The 21487-nt window shown below is 52.8% G+C and overlaps 1 protein-coding gene across 2 annotated transcripts in view; it reads left to right on the forward strand.

The window, feature by feature from the left end:
- LOC133351417 (synaptotagmin-10-like) overlaps positions 1 to 14446 on the forward strand; it is a 52270-nt gene extending 37824 nt beyond the window's left edge. Inside the window, exons 6-10 of one of the 2 annotated variants that reach the window (XM_061566614.1) lie at positions 35 to 155; positions 2835 to 3006; positions 3835 to 3964; positions 5734 to 5788; positions 6667 to 14446. In XM_061566614.1, coding sequence (XP_061422598.1) covers positions 35 to 155; positions 2835 to 3006; positions 3835 to 3964; positions 5734 to 5788; positions 6667 to 6692 — 504 coding nt within the window. In that variant the 3' untranslated portion in view covers positions 6693 to 14446. Of the gene's footprint in view, positions 1 to 34; positions 156 to 2834; positions 3007 to 3834; positions 3965 to 5733; positions 5983 to 6666 lie in introns of those variants that run through there. The other variant, XM_061566613.1, reaches the window with a different exon arrangement.
- Positions 14447 to 21487: the final 7041 nt, after the last annotated feature.

Raw genomic sequence — 21487 nt, forward strand, 5'->3', positions numbered from 1 at the left:
GTCTTTGTGTCTGTGTGCTCGTGTGTGGTACTAGGAGAAGGATGACCTGGGGGAGTTGATGTTCTCGCTCTGCTACCTCCCCACCGCCGGGCGCCTCACGCTCACCGTCATCAAGGCTCGCAACCTCAAAGCCATGGACATCACGGGGGCCTCGGGTGAGCTCCCGCGCAGCGTCTGTTCCCCGGGGGAATGCTCTTTTTGCCACAAGGTGGTGGTGCGCTGCTCGCTGTCGGAGTTCCAAAAGGAATCTAAATATATATGTCTGCATTAAAAAAAAAAATCTCGAAAAGACCTTCATCTGTATGTCTCAAAAACCTTCAAGGTACTTCCCGACAAGGAAGAAAGCTGAAATTTAGTACATATGTCTGAGATTTTTAATTTGAAGGCCCCCAAATCTCGATTTTCAGTGCCCCATAAACATGTTTGTGCCTGGTGTCATTCAAAAACCTTTCAAAATATAACATTGTGTTTTTTTAAATATAGTGTTCAACAGCAAATACAATAAAAGCGAGAACCATTGGTTCTATCTTTTATTGTTTTGAGATATTTCAGATTCAAGCGGTTTTGACGAAAAAAATACGCACTTGATGATGTTCATATCTGAATCATTTGAAAACGGTTAAAGATAGGAACTCCCCTTATAGAGTACTACATACATTCCTGTTTGTTTTTTCTAATAAAAGAAAGAGCGTAATCTTTAAATGAAGCAGTTTCAGATGGGAGTACGTCTTTAAATATAAGAAGTTAAATAAAGTCGATGACCTTTCGTTTTTTTTGCGGAAAAATACGAATGTTTGGAGTAGTTGTTAGTGTCTGATCGTAGATACAAATTGTAAAAACTCATATCAGGTTCATTATTGTTTTTATTGAAAACTTTTGCCCAGCAAAGAAAGGCTTTATGAACTAGTACACAATAAATGTCCTCAAATTCCATTACAAGTGTGCTCCAGGCAGAAATTAAACCCTCACTGACAGTCTTCCGGGTGGCTGGGGGGAGGGGGTGGGGGTGACCCGGAGTAGCCATCACGTGGCAGGCGGTAGCCGTCACGTGGCTCGCGGTAGCCGTCTCGTGGCTAGCGGTAGCCGGCACGCTGCTAGTGGTAGCCGCAGCCATAGCGAGAGATACACTTGCATGTGGTGTGCCGAGTGCAGAAATCTCTTCTGAGTTGCCGACCCGGAGAGACCCGGCTGATAATAATCCCCGGCTATGGATGCACTGTCACAAGACAGATAGCTGTTCATTAGGGGGCCTCGTAGAGTGGTCCATTGGGAATGGCCTGTGGAAGAAGATATCACAGATCTACTATGGGTTGTGTATTTGGGCTGTGGGTGGTCTGTAAGGGCTATACGTGATTTACTCGGCCTATGCGTGCTGCATTAGTACTACGCGTGTAGCGTTCGTACTACGGGCGGTGTGTTCATGAATTACCCGACTTGTGGATGCAGCGCACGCTACGCGAGGCGATGTGCGCGTGCAGTCCGTCTCACGCGTGGCTCATTACGATTGACACATCACGTTCCCGCCGCGCGTCGTTGCACACGCCACGTCGCTGTGGGCAGACCCACGCACACACACGCCGGACTATTAGCGTACAGGGCTTTCTTCATTTTCTCTCATCCTACCCAAAGGGGCGTTCTATCTCTCTGGCTCCGTCACCCACGTGTATCAACAATTCTTCTCGGGGGGGGGGGGGGGTGGGGGGGGGTGGGGTACGTGCGCTTGCGCACACGCACGCTCGCTTGCTCTCCCAATCGCTCGCTCCCCCACTCCCTCCACGCGCTGCGGCTTGCTGCTCACAATGAAAACCATTTGCGGCTCGGTCAAATGTCCCTCGTTGCAGGAAGAGGGGTAATTCACGTCGCCAATTTAATATTTATCGGTCAGCGTCCTTGTCCAAAGAGCGCGGGGAGGAGGGTCGCGGGGGTCGGCCGCTAGCGGAATGATTGTCATCACGCACAATGCCGCGACGCACCTCTTTGTCACCGCCGCCGATACCGCCCCAGCTATCGTCGTCGACGTCACGCGATGGCCACAGCTACGATAGAGCGACGTCAACACCATCGCCACCATCGTCACCAGCGCTGTCATCACGACCACCACCAACATCGGCACCAGCAGCACCACTAACTACCAGCACCACTACCATCATGATAACCATCACCAATGCAGTGATAACCACCATTACCACTGGACGCACTATCCCAAGATCTGCCATTACTATCACCACTGTCACCACACCACCACTAAAATGACTGCCATCACCACCTCCATCACCACAGTCACTCCTATCTCTATCACTACTCTTACCAAAAGCATTCACCACCTCCACCACTGATATCACCAATACCAAGGAAAAAGATCCCCCGTATAGCCTTAACAGACTGTTGGGGCAAGAGCTGTTCGTGAACACCTATGAAGGCCGGTGTGTAACATGAGGGGTGGGTGGCCAGCACTACGCCCGGCCACCATTGTCTCCCCGGTGCTGATATTTACACACTGCACCAGGTAAACATTTAGGGCTGAGTCGACCTAGTGGAGACTAGGTCGATATTCGTCACAGATGTTGGTGGCCGTCCGTGAGCGAGAAATCGAACTTGGGTCGCCGGTTTCGTGCAGCGCAGCGCGCTAACCGCTAAGCCACCGTGACCACCACCACCGCCACCACCGCCACCACCGCCACCACCACCACAGTGCAATACTACCAGAAGCACTGTGCCAGCACCACCATCCCAACGGCCATCACAACCACCGCCGCCACCACCACCGCTACCACCGCCACCACCACCTTGGTTGCTCTCTCACGGCCTCCGCCACCGCCGCTGCCGCCGCTCAGACCCGTACGTGAAGGTGTCGCTGATGTGCGACGGGCGGAGGCTGAAGAAGCGCAAGACGTCCACCAAGAAGAGCACCCTGAACCCCGTGTACAACGAGGCCATCGTGTTCGACGTTCCGCCCGAGAGCGTCGACCAAGTGTGCCTCCTCATCGCCGTGGTCGACTACGACCGGTGAGCTCGGGGTCCGCACCGCCGCCGAAGCGATGGGACGCGGGGGCGGCTTCGTTTAGCTCGGGGGGGGGGGTCGGCAACCTGCGGCTCCGGAGCCGCGAGCGACTCTTTGAGGACTGGCTTCGTGACGTCATTAATTGAGGAGCACCGTCTCGTAATTCACCACCGCAGTGTTTTTGTCGTTGTCTTGTTTTACCGAATTTGAAACGTAATTTCCGCTCTTGTTATTGTGGTTGCCGACCCCTGGATCATTAGCTGCTGGGCTCTACCGAGGAGCTGTAGCCAAGATGTTGGGACACGAGATCCAGGGTGGGACACGAGATCCAGGGTGGGACACGAGTCGGCTGAGTATGAGAGACCGTTCAAGTTGAGTTTGTGTCACCAGCTGAGACCGCGAGTGACCAGGATTAGTCTCGTTTGCGAGCGTCACTCCGGGTCACCGAATTGACTAAAGTCCAATCAAACGAATGTTAAGTAAAAACCAACCCTAACTGTGTCGCTTGGGAAATGGGCCATATTGCACGCATTGTAAATCGACGTGAGATATTGAATTCCCTGCAGCGCCAGTCGGCTCCTGGCAGGTTGTGCTTTTCACTTTAGACCGATCACAGCCACAACCACAGCTCACCACCCGCACTGGCACGAGCGCTGTCCAGGTGCCGGCGTTGTAGGAGCGGTTCGTAACCTGATCGTCGAAGTCCCGTGGTTAAAGTTCAGTTGCGGTGGGGATTGTCTTGTGGGCCCATCGTGTGGACTGATCGTGCCCCCCCCCCCCCCCCGCCCACTCCCACCCCACACACTTCGCCCCCTTCCCACGCGTGCCATTAGCGTGGGACACAACGAGGTGATCGGCGTGTGTCGCGTGGGTAACGACTCCCAGGGACTCGGCAGGGACCATTGGAACGAGATGCTGGCCTACCCGCGCAAACCCATCGCCCACTGGCACCTGCTGCAGGAGGTCAGGACACACGCGCACGCATGCACGCGCACGTGTTCACACACACACCCGCGCATGTGTTCCAATGCACGCGTACACACACACACGCGCACGTGTAAACACGCACACTTACATTCACACGTGTACGTGCACACACTCGGAGTCATGATCAGGCAGTTCGCCAGCATTGATTCGAGCGAGCCTGATTGCTGCTGCTGATGATGAGACGATGTGGTTCAAAGCTGGTTCGCGGGGGTGTTGCTTTATTGAACCAATACTCCAGAAATTACGCGCACCCAAAAGGCCGCGCGGCTGATGGAATGCGCGAGGAATTTCTCGTGGAGAGACGGAGACGTGACAGAGACATTGTCCCCGCTTGTTTGTTTCGTGACCAACAGCCCATGGGTCGATCGGAGTGCATGGCAACACAAACAAGGCGACACGCCGTGCCCGCGAATGGCGCGGCGGGTCTAAATGGGACGAATCTAAATAGGACGAATCGGAAAGTGGTGGTGGTTGTTTTTTTAAAAATCAGCTTTGTCAATACTGCGAACGAATTATAACACAGCAACAATAATAATGATCTCAAACGCATCAGCTGACGTCTCACGCAGAGCGCGGCTCAGTGCCAAGGTGGGTCGGACGCAGGGTCAGGCGCGAGGCGATCGGCACGCAGAGCCGGCACCGTTTAGATGCTCGCCGCTGTGACATCTGACTTCGCAGTCGGCGCTCACGTGACGCAGAAACAAACTAACACACTCATTCATTCGATGACTTGTGCACACGCATGCCGAAACTTGTACACGCTGACATGTGTACTCGAGTACACACGTGTATGCACATGCACACACGTGTGTACGCACGTACGTGTGTACGCACGTACGTGTACACGTGTACCAATAGACATGCACGCTGGAGGCGAAATGATGCCCAATTAATCGATTTCACGTCGATTATCGAGCTCACGATTCACGAATCAATTCTGCGAGAGAGGGCGTTCGTTGCTGTATACAGACGTGTAGTTTAACACCATTCCATTGCAGCCAGTGTGGTTGGGAGGGGGGACTGGTGTGGACCTGATGGTTTAATGGCACCTCCTACAAAGACAGATGATATCCCCCCTATAACCTTGACAGACTGTTGGGGTTATTATCTGTCAGCGAGAACCTATGAAGGCCGGCAATCACTAGAGAGAGGTGGGTGGCCAGCACCACGCCCGACCGCCTTTGTCTCCACAATGGCGATGTTTACTACACACCGCACCAGGGACTCATTTGAGGCTGAGTCGACCTAGAGGAGGACCAGGCCCTGTTCCGATAATCGGCACTGGTGCTGGCCGTGAGCGAGAATCAAACTGGGGTCTCCAGGTTCGTAACGCAGCGCGCTAACCAGTGCACTATCGTGCAGACATAGACAAATACAATGATCCCCCGTGTAGCCTTAACAGACTGTTAGGGCAAGTCCTGTTAGCGAGCACCCATGAAGGCTGGCACGGCACACTAGGCGGTTAATGGCCAGCACCACGCCCGGCCGCCTTTGTCTGTGCAGTGGCGGTGTTTACACCCCGCACCAGGTTCTCATCGACATATGCACACAGACACAAAGACACACACACACACGTGCGCGCACATCAACCACACGACTGACCCCAAACACACACAAAAAAGTTCGAAAAACATTGAACAAGAGCGGGCAGCAGTGAGTGACTATTCTTTGAGGTTGTTCGCATGTCAACGTAGATTCGCGTGCAGGTGCCAATCATATCTCTCGCTGTGCTTCTAATGTTTCAGTGCGCAAGTCGGTTCTGCCACTGGGATATTTTGAAAGACTTTGGCTCAAATATTGGTGTGTATTCCGATAATACACTACTGTCTATATAAACCTTTCCCCTGCAGCAGACAGTTTTGGTTTCGGTGTGACTTTCCTCTATCCCTCTGTTTTAATGATAACAACGCAACCGTTTTTAATACAAAGTGTATTTCGCGTATATTTATTTTTTTATAAAGAGAGACAAAAAGCAATTGTTGTTCGCCGTCTTAAGCCAGGGACAAGTGGTGCTCGTCCTGTGTGGAGTATTAACACGTGTCTCTGTGTCCCCTCCCTCCCCTCCCCTCCCTCCTCTATGATTTATGTACTTTCATCTCACTCATTCTCCGTCTCGATTTGTCCAACCGATTGACGACGCGCCGGGTCCCGTTCAATGCCCCGGCCCCCACCGCTCTCATCCCCATTGCACCCCGCTCTTTTAATTTCATTGCGCGCGTGTGCGTGTGTGCACGTGTGTGTACGTGTGCATGTGTGTGTGTGTGTCTCTCTCCCTACGTGCATATTCACGTGCACGTGTGTGTCGATCGCATGCATTTTTCGGGATGCTTAATGGACGGGTCACTATACATTACTTGTGGTACCCCATGGCATTTACTTTCATTGTATTATTGGACTGTGTGTGCGCGCGTATATGTGCATGTGCATATATGCATCTATGTGTGTGTAAGCTCGCGTGTATGTACGTGTGTGTGCGTGCGTGTGTATCTATTCGTGCGTGTGTGCGCTTACGCGTGCGTGTAAATATGCCCCTGCGTATCTGCGTGTGCGCGTGTGCCATTGCGTGCGCGTCTATGTTCGTCCACGTGTGCGTGTGTGCGTGTTGGTGCGTGTGGTGGCATGTGGCACTGCTCTGCGCTCCTCTGCCACTCGCTGTGCCCCCTCCCCTCGTGGCACAGTGGGCAGGGCGTGCAGCCAGCTTTGAGAGCCAGGGCTCCTGCTCTTCTCCTTAAGCAACAACAACAACACAACAACATCAGAACAACAACAACATCAGAACAACTACACGCATCCGCACGCACACTCACCTTTTACGCACGGACACATCTGGAGCCTCACGTGCGGTGCGTAGGGTGCCACGCGCACGCTTCTGCTAATACGCACACCCGCAAAGACAAACGTATCCCGTGTAGCCTTCACAGACTATGTTGGGGCAAGTGCTCTTAGCGAGCACCTATGAAGGTTGGCACGTGCTGGAGGGTGGTGGGTGGTAAGCTCCAGGCCCGACCGTCTTTGTCTCCCTAATGGAGATGTTTACACACAGTACCAGGTACTCATTCGAGGCTATGAGAGTCCAGGAACCGGTTCAGATAACCCTCAACTGGTGTTGGCCGTGAGGAGGGAATCGAACTCGGATCTCTGGGCTCGCAACGCAGCGCGCTAACCACTACACTACCACTAGCCACACACCGCTAGCCACACACCGCTAGTCACACACCGCCCAGACACACACCGCCCAGACACACACCGCCCAGACACACACAGCCCAGCCACACGCAGCCCAGACACACACAGCCCAGACACACACAGACAAACACGGACGGACATTGAAATCCTGCCAAAAATCCTCTTGCTGGGGAAGGCATTACCACCCGCTTGTCGTCGGGCTCGGATGTTGATAATCACGGTGTTTAGGATGTCACTTACATACCAGATCAGAGCTCCCGCTCTCGCTCTCTATCTCTTTGTATATATAATAGATATGTTCCGGGACTCAGTGAGATCTCAATCAAAGCCTTCGATTGACCCTAACTGGGGACACTGACCCCAATCCCATGAGAATGCCCTCCGCCTGTACTCCCTGCCAGCTCTGGCAATTAGCAGCGCTCGTGTGCCAGTGGGGAGATGTTCACACGTTTCAACATCAAAGCCGGCCGCGCACATGCATCACGAAGCCACAACGAGTAACTCGCGCGAACAGATGACACACGCGTGGACACACGCGCGATCGACGCACACACGGACCGGCGCGGTGGGAACACACGAACGTAGATATGAACGCGCTCGCAAACACAACAACAGCAACTGCCATTCGCCACTAAGTGGCGGTGACGTCACCACGATGCTTGTGCCAGGCTATGTGCACCTTGAGGCCACGTGAAGTGTCGAAATCCCGCTGGCAGGAGGTCACGGGGCAGACCCAGGTGCCATGGGTCGACTGACTGAGATGAGTGGCTGATGCACCACCTGTGCCCCCTACTGTGCCAACTTGCTGTGCTTTAGCCACCCGGCGCTCTGATCGTCGTTGTGAGCGTCGCTCCTCCGCCCTCCGTTGTTGCTGGAGGGCGACTGCCTCCAACTACCCAGTAGCGTCCTTCACGAGCCTCCTCCACTGAGACCGATCTTGACATCGCTGGTACCAGTCATCGGAAAGTCCACTCAGCTCCATATCCTCTCGTACCATATCACTCCATCTCTTCTCCAGCCCATGCCGCGCCCGTTTAGCCCCCTCGATCCGGCCAAACAAAAGCTGTTTAGGCATGCGGTGACTTGGCATGCGGGCTACATGGCCCAGCCAACGCAGCCTTGCCTGCCGGAGGAGCTCACCGATGGGACATTGTCCAGATCTTTCAAGGATTTGTGAGCTCCTCACACAATCCAGCCTGGTTAAACCCAGGATGGATCGTAGGCAGGCCATGCACACACACACCACACATGAGTGCGCAAACACGAAGATATGCACAGATTGATCTACGCGTACACACACACACGCGCGAACACAGGAGTTCAGGTGAACACAGACACACGTACATGGGCACGCATGCATGGACACACGCAGTAAAAAACAATCAAGCACTCGAACAAATAGGGGCAATCAGGAACACACATGAACATACAGACATGGTCATGTGTCGATATAGACGATATGCACACATACACGCATACATTAACACGCAAACATTATCCTTAGTACACACACACATATGCATAGACACACGTGAATACAACCGTGAAGACGCACACTGCAACGCACGTGAACACACATACATACCCGAATAGATGAACATGCCAGCATGCTGGAACACCACACACGCGCACACAGTTGAAAACACCCCCCCCCCCCCCAAACACACGTGGACGAACACAGAGACAGGAATATGCACACACGCGTGAATATATGCACACGTGAACATACACATTAACACACATGCACCCACACGTAGAAAACCCCCTGCTATTTCTTATACATTGTGTAAATTATTCAATTTTCTTGCGGATTTACCCGACCCTTTTTGAAGCCAGTCTTACAACTCTCGACTCGATTTGCCAGTGACGCTTGTACCGTAGCTGTAGCTACCGCGACGATCATCACGAAGACGACGATCACGATGGTGACGATCACGATGACGACGATCACGATGGTGACGATGACGACGATGACGAAGACGACGATCACGATGATGACGATCACGAAGACGACGATCACGATGACGACGATCACGATGGTGACGATCACGATGACGACGATGATGACGATCACGATGGTGACGATCACGATGATGACGATCACGATGGTGACGATCACGATGGTGACGATCACGATGACGACGATCACGATGACGACGATGATGACGATCACGATGGTGACGATCACGATGACGACGATGATGACGATCACGATGGTGACGATCACGATGATGACGATCACGATGGTGACGATCACGATGATGACGATCACGATGTTGAAAATCACGATGTTGAAGATCACGATGACGACGATCACAATGAAGAGCTCTTGTTTAATTCGCCCCTTTGCTTCGTGTGAACTCACCGAGCTGTGTAAATAAGCGCTCCGCCAAAATGTGCCATGCGCGTTAGAATCGACATCGGGTTACAATGCTGTGCCAACGCTGAGCCAAAGCCACGGACTCTATATACCCGTGACGATAGGAATAACTTGCGGGGGGCGGGGGGGGGTGCCACTAGCTAGACAATGCAAAAAACAGGCGACAAATCCCAGCCGCCCATCACTTCGAGTACTTGATGACGGCCGCCATGACGAATGGAGGCGGTTGTGTTGTGCGGTTGTGCGGTCGTGGCCGGAATCACCACGCTCGGGCCCGCCGCCTTTGTTCTCTCCCAAGAACGATGTTTACACGGCGCACCCACGCAGTCATTGAAGGGCTGAGTCGACCTAGGGGAGACCCAGGACCGGTTCAGATAATCGCTTACTGATGGCATTTACACACGGATACACATACCCGTCATTCGCCACTAAGTAACGGTGACGTCGCCACGGCGCCTGTGCCAGGCCAGGTGCACTTTGAGGCCACGTGAAGAGTGAGAGCTTGCTGACAAAGCCAGGTGCCATGGGTTGGCTGACTGAGATGAGCGGTAAATGCACCAGCTGTACCCCCTACTGTGCCAACTTCCTCTATTTTATCTACCCGGCGCCCCGCTTGTTGTTGTGAGCGTCGCTCCTCTGCTCTCTGTTGTAGCTGAAGGGCGATTGCCTCCAACTGCCCAGCAGCGTCCTTCACGAGCCTCATCTACAGAGGTCGATCTTGACACCGCTGGTACCAGTCGTCGGCAAGTCGACTCAGCTCCACTTCCTCCAGTACCGCATCACTCCATCTCTTCTCCAGACCATGTCGTGCCCGTTTGTTTAGCCCCCTCTATGCGGCAAAACAAAAGCTGCTTAGGCATGCGGTGGCTGGGCATGCGGGCTACATGGCCCAGTCAACGCAGCCTTGCCTGCCGAAGGAGCTCACCGATGGGACTTTGTCTAGATCTTTCAAGGATTTGTGAGCTCCTCACAAAATCCAGCCTGCTGGTTAAACCCAGGATGGATCGTAGGCATACCAGCCTGAATGTTTATAACCGGCGCAGATGTTCCATCAAAGGGGGTTCACGTTTCACAAGCATACGCACACACACATGCGCACAGACCTTCATGAAGACGGCAAAGCTATCTTCACGGTATTTCCCTGGGACAGTATGCTGGGGGTGGGGGATTTGCTCGACTTGCCCAGGCTGTCGTTGAAGGCACACACCGCAAACACACACACACACACGGTATTTTCAGGAGCTCAGCTCCGGGCAGCTCCAAGCTGAAATGAAGTCCCTGGTTGTCCCTCCCACTCTCCCGTGGAGCGCGCGTGATGCAGATGTGGCATCTGTAGGTGACGCCTACAGCTTCTCTCTCCCCAGCTGTTACTGTCAGCTCACACATCCCCTTCGCCCCGCCCTCCACATCGGATGTCAACGACACGAGTGTTATCTTCAACAAATTACCTGCTGCTGCTGCTGCGTTGGCACAAGAACAAACAACGACAAAATCAACACGTTCGTCAATACCGATGTGTGTGGCCTGGAAATGAAACAAACAAACATACAATAGGCGACGTTTCGGGCAATGAACTTTCATCATAGCATTGACCGTACTCTGGTCAGCGTTGTTTGGTGAACCTTGGGGATGTTTGGCCATGACTTCTCACCTATGATCGTGGCGGCTCCTCTGGAGGAGACAGGAGAAGGCAGAGACACGTCAACGCATTCGAGAAGATCACCACGCAAACTCCCTCAAGCCATGACAGACGACGTGGGAGCATTTCTCGCTCGATGTTTCGAGGAACGCTGCTCGGCTGGCTCGGGGTAGCTATTGTCGCCTTAAGGCACTGCCGTTAGAGCTACAAGGTACCAACCATTCTGCAATGATCCTCTACATCATTGCACCTTACGTTGCTGTGATCGTATGAACCGATCAAAGTGCGCAGTGATTCCCGACTCAAGTTACCATCGAGGCCCTGGGTGCTCGTCTCTTGTTTACAGCCCTGCCGGGGCCATCGGTGGAAATTCCACATTCCCTGCGAGTGGTCTGAGATGGATTTTGGCGTGGCCAAAGTGATCGTCGCAACATCATCACAGACTGGAGACTGTTCCAGATGGAATTCAGCAGTGTGCGTTTAACGTCCATGGACGTTCTTGAGGAGGTAAGGGGGGAGCGGGGGGGGGGGCGACCAAATTTAAATATTGCCCCCCCCCCTCCCCTGGGTGCGCCTCTGGTTGTGCTGGTGGCGGTGGCAGCGCATCGCAGCGACGCTAATTGGTATCGTTCCGTGCGTGCAAATGTGACTCTGGGAACATTTATATTCGCGTCTCAGCCTCGCGAGGCCGCACTCACATTTCGGCTGCAGCTGCTGGCTCCGTCTGCTCCTCGCGATGTTCTCCCCCCCCCCCTCCAGATCCCCCCCCCCCACAGCCCCCACCCAACAGCCCCCCACCACCCACAGGTTCAACCCAGTGGGGTAACGTAATTGACATGGACTCTGGTGCAAGGAATTAAATGGGCCCTCCCTCTGGCCAATCGTCAAGCTCACGGTAGAAAACGATGGCGTGAGTGTCTTTAAATCGCACTCGCCGCCATCCCCGTTCACCCAGCAGCAGCAGCAATGGGTACAGCCGCCACGCTGGGTCCATGTGATCGGCAGGTCGCCCGTGGCGGGAGTAAGGTCTGGCATTTTTCGTTCCCCATCATTTTTTCTTTGCACAGAACCAAGGGATGGTCGAGGCATACAATCAACGTACAGATGCAAAGCGCGCGTTTCTTCCCAAGCCAGTTCGTTCTCATTGTCGTCGTCCGTACAATGATTGTGGGGACCGTTATTAGGAGTCTCGGAACCACGCTCGAGCCATCCGACAGCCGTCGGGTACGAACGCAGTGCGAGGAAACCGGAGCACCCGGAGAACATCCAAGCGTTCATCCCCGTACAGATGGGAACAGATGGCGATTAGTCCACCCTTTTCTGTGCCGCCTTCGTCTGGCGAGCCAGGGGGTATGACACCCCTTGACGCCCCACGGGAAGGGAGTTTCGCAACCATCTGCGGGGTGATCCACCAACCCTGGCTGCTGCCTGCACACACACAGCACTTGATTACAGGCAGACAGTGCAATTCGTGACGGACGCGTTGAGTGGTTGTATCATTATTATTATTATTGCCAATAACGAAATAAGAGCCACGATATTCATTGTTTGGGGCCGGGGGTGGGATTGTGTATTCGAGTGCTCGGTGTCACTGAGCAGGAAATTACCAAGCCATGAGCTGTGACCAATCGCAACGGGGTGGCAGGGGGGGGGGCAGGGGGGGGGCAGTTTAACGTGGGGCGCGCCTTGCGATCGGTGGGCTGACTCGGCGCTGTATGGACGTCCGCGAGACCTTGACAATATTTTAGTTTGATGTGGGGTGGGGGGGGTCTGGTTGGCGTGACCAAATGTTTACTTAGATATGCGCTCGCAAACACGTATCCTCGTGTCTTTATACGAAAACATATGTATACACGATATATATTAGGGATGAAAATACAAGAAACCCACGCAAAACCTGTTTACACACACACACGCGCGCGTGGGCGTGTGTGACGGACGCGTTGATGTTGCGACTCATCTGGATTTTTCCACGCCCGTTCGTTTGTACATAAATTATTTCGTGTTCACCCTGCTCCCCCACTAAGTTCACAACAATTTTACGTAACAGAAACATATTATATATAAAGTATATATTATAAGATGGAAACGTTGGCCATGAGTTGTGACAGGATGCAGCACATAAGTTTGCCTCCTGCACGTATCCGTCTCTCGACACATCACATCAGCCACACGGCTTCCTCGGAGTGAATTTGCGCAGCAGCAGCGTTGGTGGTGGTGATGATGAAGTAGTCTGGACACGGTGTTTGACGTTCAGTGTTTCATCAGCAAGGTCAGGCTTGCTGCTGAAAACGATTTCGGGCGAGTTGCCAGATGTTTGCCGGCAAGGGCCCCTCTCTTTGTTCGATATGGGTCCTATATAGTTCAACACTAAATTATGTTTATTACGGAACACAATATCGTGATTATCACCATTGTGGAGAAGAAAAGTAGCAACATTTATTATCAGACGATGTCTCCTTCCCATTGTTCAGTTCGTGTGCCACCACTAACACAAAGGCAAAGACAAAGATCCCCTGAATAGCCTCGAACAGACGTGCGGTGAGAGGGAGAGTTGTTCGCGAGCACCTGTGAAGGCCGGCACCGCACACGAGGGGGTGGATGGCCACCTCCACGCCCGGCCGCCTTTGTCTCTCCAGTGGTTATGATAACACATCACACCAGGTCCTCATTTGAGTCGACATAGGGGAGTCCCAGAACCGGTTCAGATAATCGTCACAAGATGTAGGCCGTGAGCGGGAATCAAACTCGTGTCGCAGCGCTCGAATCACTACACTACAGCTCTGCTAATACACACTGGAACACACGTGATGTCGTGGTGTATACACATGAATAGTAGAGTTTTCCCTAGAATATTCTAGATTTGTGCGTGCGCATGTATGAGCATGTGTGCGTCTCTATGAGCCTGCGTGTGCATGTGTGTGTACACATGCGCGCGCGCGGTTGCACGCGTGTGTGTGTGCACACTGTGTGGACTTACCTGTACACACGTGTGTGTGTGTGTACAATGTGTGAGCTTACCTGTACACACGTGTGTGTGTGCACACTGTGTGAGCTTACCTGTACACACGTGTGTGTGTGAGCACACTGTGTGAGCTTACCTGTATACACGTGCGTGTGTGAGTGTGCACACTGTGTGAGCTTACCTGTACACACGTGTGTGAGTGTGTAAATGCTGAGTTGTGCAATGTGAGACAATCTGGCCAATGTTGTACGCCAAGAGGGTTGTGGGGGTGCTTTTTGTAACTCTTGGTGCGGGTGAGGTGGGGGGGGGGGGGCGACTGGGGGTTAGGGGGGCGGGCGACGAGGGGTGTGGGGGTAATAGCGTGACACGCACACGACGGGATTGATGTGGACACATTGTGTGTGTTTCTCTCCAAATCAAAGTGTCGCAGGACGCGTGATTTGTGTTCCTTGCCGTGGGTCAGTGGGGCACTGCTGGACATCGCTGGGACCCCGTCATTGTTCACGGGGTCAAGGGTCGCGGTGGCGCTTGTGGCTTCGCGCGCTTGCCATGCGCACATCGATCCCTCTCCGGTGTGCGCGCGTGTGTGTGTGCGCGCGCGTGTGTGTACGCGCGTGTGTGTACGCGTGCGTGTGTGTACGCGTGCGTGTGTACGCGTGTGTGTGTACGTGCGTGTGTACGCGTGCGTGTGTGTACGCGTGCGTGTGTGTACGCGTGTGTGTGTACGTGCGTGTGTACGCGCGTGTGTGTGTACGCGCGTGTGTGTACGCGCGTGTGTGTACGCGCGTGTGTGTGTACGCGTGCGTGTGTACGCGTGTGTGTACGCGTGCGTGTGTACGCGTGCGTGTGTACGCGTGCGTGTGTACGCGTGCGTGTTGAACTTCTTTCGCATCGTACGTAGCCAACCGTGTTCATCGGAGGTGTGTTAGTAGAACTCGCAGGCTTTCTCTGGGTTGTATCGCAAGTAGAAGCAAACACACAAAGACAAAGATCCCCCGTGTAGCCTTGACAGACTGGAGGGGCAAGTGCTGTTAGCGAGCACCTATGTAGGCCGGTACGGCACACGAGGGGGTCGGTGGCCAGTACCGCGACCGACCGCCTTTGTTATCCCCAGTGGTGATGTTTACACATCGCACCAGGTACTCAAAGGAGGCTGAGTCGACCTAGGGCAGGCCCAAGACCGGTTCCGATAATCGGCACCGGTGTTGGCCGTGAGCGGGAATCGAACCTGGGTCGTAGCGCAGCGCGCTAACCGCTGCACCACCGCTCCCCCACCGCTCCCCACATGCACACAACAACAATAACGACGACGCGTGGGAGATCGATCCGTCAAGAAGAGCAGCACGATGGTTTAGTGGGTTTCGGACACGGTGACTCGAACGAGCCGGTCGAGCTGTACCCCCCCTCCCTCTCCCCCGGGGGCGAGAGGGGGGGGGGGTACAGGGGTTGTCCGCGCGTGAGAAGCGGCGAGGATGGAGAGGCGCCCAGAGATGGGTGCCTGACGCGGCGGTGGGAAGACCGAGAAAAGGCGGCAGCGGCTGAGCGAAGCGGTGACACCGGCCGGCTCGAGGGAGGGAGGAGAGAGGGAACAGCGGCGGGAATAAATGTCGTGGTCCCGTCGGGGCGAACGAGCCGATGGAAGGTCGACAGCCGACGAAGCCGAATACGGTGGTGGTGGTGATGATGATAATGAATTATGGGAAATAAAGCGCAGAAGAGAGGATATTGCTTGCCGGGCGTGTAAGGTGCATTTGTGTTTTAATTAAGTCTCTCTCTCACACACATGTGAATTATTAAAAAGCCAAAAAAAAAAACCCGGACCACTTTTAATTCGATATTAGGAGTCAAATGAGCAGATTCCACGGCAGCCGCGTAGAGCGCGTCTCAGCGTGCCCACCACAGCGCAGCGTGCCCACCACACCACGAGTGGGCACGCTGCGTGAGAGGGGCGGGCTACCGTGATGGGCTCCGTGTAAGCGGCACTCTCGCTACGCGCGCCGCTTCTTCACTTTCGTGCCGTGGTCAGCTCTCTCGGCAAGGTCGCGGCCGCTTTGACACTTCCTGAAATGTGCGCGCAAGCACGGCCACTCGGCGCCAAGCCGGAGGGGAGGCGAGGGGGAGGGAAGAGGTCGTCGGTCTTCCGCGTGAGCTCAGCGGCGGCTCGGTTAGCCTGGAGCCACTTGGCGAGCGAGATCCACGGCTTCTCGTGGAAGCGCTCTTTGAGAGCCGTCAAACGCGGGTCGTGCTTAAGACCCCGAGGCCTCCTTCAAATTCCGGGTTTTTAAAATATTTTTTTATATGCCACGCCGAGGCACTTGGCTGAATTTTGCCGCTCAGCGTTCGTGACCCCGCGGTTTGACCTCTTGCGAGCTGCCGAATCTGTGTCGCTCACCACCCCCCACCGCCGCCTCCTCCACCGCGCGCACCTCGCAGACTTCCAGACTCGCTCACCAATTAGAGCGATCGCTTCGATTAAAACGCGTGAAGGTGTTCGAAATCATTTGGTGATGGCGCTGCTGCTGCTGCTAATGCTGCTACTGCTTTGGCAGTAACAGCATTAATACTACAGAACACACTCAATACGGCTTGGTCCTTAAAATAACAAAAATGGGTCCATCTTGTTTTATGTGCTCTGAAGAAGACCCATTGCCCTAAACGTCGTCGCTTGTATATTTTCTCTTTTCAGGCTGCACTGTGTTTATTGATAGAATGCGCGGAGGTTTTTTTTTGTTTAGGGGGTGTTGGAGAGCCGCCAGATGTTGTGGCGCTGGCGAGCGGAGGCGACCAAATAAAATGTGAAACTACAGGCTACCCATAGTATACAGGCTGTCTTTGTGTACAGGCTGTCTGTGTGTACAGGCTGTCTGTGTGTACAGGCTGTCTGTGTGTACAGGCTGTCCTTGTGTACAGGGTGTCCGAAAATTAAAGGACCAAAAAAACGTGTAATAGGTTTATTGTTAATCGAGATACTAAAATACATTCATTATGAATGCATGTAATAGAGTTATAAGTTGTATTTTTGTTGTATGATATTGATTATATATTCTCGAATTTGTCATACACTTCTACATGCCGTCCATCATTCCCTATCGTCAATCTAATTTAGCGTTCAAACACGGAGAATAAAAGTCCCAACACAGCTGTAGGGTTCATAATCAACGTTTTTGGGTGTAGATCGCATTATATATAAATGTGTCGTAACCCTCCACCACCCGACACGGCCAATCAGCAAAAAAGTGTCACGTTGACAAAAGACAAATAGTTCACTGCTTTAGCCCACCAGTTAATGATGACGTCACCCTGCCGCTGCTTTATTTAAGACCGGGAGCCAGAGCAGAGCCTCACCATTCTGGCGAATTGCCCGATGATGCTGGATGCAATTACCAGCGAAATGTCGTACTCAAAAATTGTAAATGTTGTGGTTTCACGCTTCAACACACCGGTGGGCTAAAGCAGTGAACTATTTGTCTTTTGTCAACGTGACACTTTTTTTCTGATTGGCCGTGTCGGGTGGTGGAGGGTTACGACACATTTATAAATAACGCGATCTAAACCCAAAAACGTTGATTATTAATAATATTGGTCGCGAAAGTCTACGTGTTAAACTGACAGCTGTAGGGATGGATGATGACACAGCAGCAGCAGCAGCAACAATGCGGTGTTTAAGTTCTTCAAGGTCCCTTGGTTTTCTAGTTGTAGACTTTATTTGAAAAAAATCCAGAAATAAATGTCATGGTGTCAAGTCGGAGTGAACGGGCGGACTTGTAATATCAGGTAATGGGCATTCTCCTGAAACAGAAAGAAAGAACCAATCAATATTCACAACAAAAAGTCTAATACACGTATTCATATCAAATTCATGTCAGTATCTCGAACAACAATGAAACTATTCAACTTTCTTCTTGTTATATTCATTTTAACATGCAGGCTTTCGCGACCAATATAATCCGTAATAGAGGTTTTGAACTCGTAACTAATTGGCCCGTTTTGTTTACGCGACAAACCTTATTAATTGGCTGTGTCGGGTGATGGCGGGGTTTAACGACGCATTCATATTCACGCGACCTAACCCCCAACATTTATTTTCGGACACCCCGTTCGTTCGTTTCGTGCGTGCGAGTGGTGATGGGAACGCGATGGAGGCAGCGTGACCACTGCCACCACCACGTGACGTCTCCTCGTCCGCGATGATTTCGCGGACGAGGAAACGGCAGCGGATCATGGTGCTGCATGACACACATGTGTTGGCGTACGTGTTTGTATGTGTATATATATAATAGGCATGTAATGATGATTTCTCCGCATGTCAATGTACCATCATCGTCATGATCATAATCGGAATTGATCTATCCACTACTGGATGAAGGCCCCGAGAGAGAGAGAACAACACAAAAGAGACGGCAAAAAAACGAGTTAAGAAGATTTAAAAAAATCTTATTTTCGTTTTTAAATCGTGGCCTTGGAATCTGAATGCATTACTGTAACTTCACCTAATCGCTGCGAAGGAAGGACGTCGCTGCATGCCTACTGTGTAATACTCAATTAAACACGACTGTCACCTGCTCGGGTCAGCGTTAACACCACATTGGAACAGAAAATCACAGCATAGGGCAAGCTGGCCTTTGTGAGAGCTGGGTGTGTGTGTGTGCATGCATATTTGGTAATGTACTGCGTTTTTAGAATGCGGGTGTGTGTGTGTGTGCGCCATGAGATCGCGAAGGGAATTGTGTGTGTGTCTGCAGCAAACGAGGCAGTTGCTCGAAAAGTCTGTTAAGTCTATACGGGGGACCTTTGTGTTTATCTGTGCAGAGGGGCACAGAGGCGGTCATAGAAACTTCCCAAGAGGAGGGAGCAGGGCTGGGAGGGTGGAAGGGGATGAAGATGGGGGTGGGGGGGGGGGGCAGGTGAGAGCCAGAAATGTTAAGCTATTTAAATAGGGCCCCTACATTCATAAAACAACAAAAATCAATCGAAAAATATTCTCTGGAAATATCAATAACTTGGGGGGGGGGGGGAGGGAGGTGGGGGGGGTCTTATCAAGGCGGGTGGGGTTGGGGGGGGAGCTGACCACCGCCTCGGCCCCACTGTTGGCTGGACGCTGCATCAGTGGAGCTCGCTTGTATGCAGGCATCATCATTCCACGGGCGTCTTTCTCACAATCACAATTTCTATTGAGGCTGGAGGAATCCGATGAGCTATTGAGCTCTCCCCCCCCCCCCCCCCACAGATGTCCAGCAGGGGCGGGTCGGCAAGTTACAACAACAAAAACAAGACTCTTAGTGGTTGGAAATTCCACGTTGCTATGACGGGGCTCTCGGTGTTGAGAACGACGGCCCCTGTGACATGTGCACATCTTCTATGTATCGGAGTCCTCGGCTCGATGGGAGACTGGAGTACGTGGGCAGGTGACTTGCAGTCGTCACAGCCATATCTAGATTGTATGGTGAATGTGGTGTGCTGTGTGAAAACATTTTCCGACTCGTCGGAAGGCTGGAGTAGGCGGCAGGTGATCAGCAGCCACATCCATAGCGATGTGGTATACTGGATGTGGTGTTCCGGGCGGGAAGACATTTTCCGGGTCGTTGGTAGACTTCGATAGGTGACACGTGACTGGCAGTAGCCATGTGGATATCGAGAGGGGGTATACTGGATGTGCTGTGCCGGGTGTGGCTGAAATTAAATCCCCGGTACGATTCTCAAACATTGTTTGGCTCCCTTGTCTTCAATCCCGTCGTGTAACAGGGGGGCTAGGTGGCGTGTATTGTGGTGGGGGGGGGGGGGGGGTCGGGGGGCACTGGGGGGGGGGGGATGACGGGTATCTTTTTTAGGGGTTGGAACGGTGATCGTGCACATGTCGCGCCTTGTGTAGACAATAAAACAAACCAAGACTGTTCTCGTTTTCTATGTTCAAATAAAAGTGCTGGATGTTTGAAGCCAAGCCTCGCCCTGCTGCTGTTGCCATGATGATGATGACGACGGTCGCCGCTTGTTGCAGAGTGCCTCGGTCCGCCTGCTTCACAGAGAACCTTACAGAGCCCGTGACGTGAATCGAATAGGAAGAGTGGCAAGCGGTTGGGTGGATGAGTGGGTGGGTGGGTGGGTGCGTGAGTGGGTGGATGAGTGGGTGGGTGGGTGTATGAGTGAGTGAATCGGTGGGTGGGTGAGTGGGTGAAGAGATGGGTGTGTGAGTGGGTGAATAGGCGGGTGGGTGGATGGGTTGGGTGGATGAGTAGTTGGCTAAGTGGGTGGGTCACTGCGTGGGTGAGGGAGTGGATGGGTGGCCAAGTAGGTGTGTAGCCCGGTGAGTGGGTGAATGGGTGGGTGAGTAGATGAGTGGGTGAGTGAGTGAGCGGCTGGGTGGGTGGTTATTACTGCGGGTGAATATTAACCATCAAACACTGCGCGCCGTCTGCGTCACAGGCATAACGGACCCTTGCCAAATATTACCCACAAATCACTTAATTGGATAAAACAATATTGGTGACATCTCCTCCATGCTGGCAGACTGTACCCCTGTGTGAAACACGGATCCCTCCTTCGCAGATAGCCTTGCAGAATACCAAATGTATCTTTGACTTTATGGTCATTATTATTGTTGTTGTTGGAGCCCCACGCTTTGTGAGATGCGCCTGTCGGCTCGTTGGGCAACCACTGCTCGGAGGTCGTCACTCCTCGTGGCCACGTCGGCGACAATGAGCCAGCACCACTCAGAATCCTGGGTCGCAGTAAGATTCCCACCGCAAGAGCCAGGTTGTATGCACACTATGTATGTTGGACTTCTTTTGCACCGCACGTATTCAACCGTGCTCATCGGAGGTGCTCGAGTGTAGCGAGTCGATCTCAGCCAGGTTCGCCAATGACTCACACAGAGACCCAAAGACGCACAGAGAATCAAAGACTCACACAAAGACCCAATAACCTACACAGATACCCAATGACTCACATAGAGATCCAATGACTCACATACAGACCATAGACTAACACAGACCCAAAGACTCACATATACCATATACTCACAGATACCTAATGACTCGCATAGATACCATAGACTCACACAGTGACCCAGACTCACAGAGTCCATAGACTCACACAGAGATCCAGTGACTCACAGAGACTCATAAACTCAGACCGACCCAAAGACTCACATATACCATACACTCACACAGAGACCCAATGACTCACACAGAGACCATAGAGTCACACAGACCGAGTTGTGATTAAACCGGGTTCTCCAGCGCAGTGTCTCAATAGTCTCCGTCTGATAATCTCCCCGTTTAAATGGTGTCACTTAAATCGCCTGTTTCCAGCTCTGATGACTGAAGCGATACG

This window comes from Lethenteron reissneri, chromosome 37 (genome assembly GCF_015708825.2).
Source record: "Lethenteron reissneri isolate LAM-NWPU_2019-01 chromosome 37, ASM1570882v1, whole genome shotgun sequence".
NCBI classification, from domain to species: domain Eukaryota; kingdom Metazoa; phylum Chordata; class Hyperoartia; order Petromyzontiformes; family Petromyzontidae; genus Lethenteron; species Lethenteron reissneri.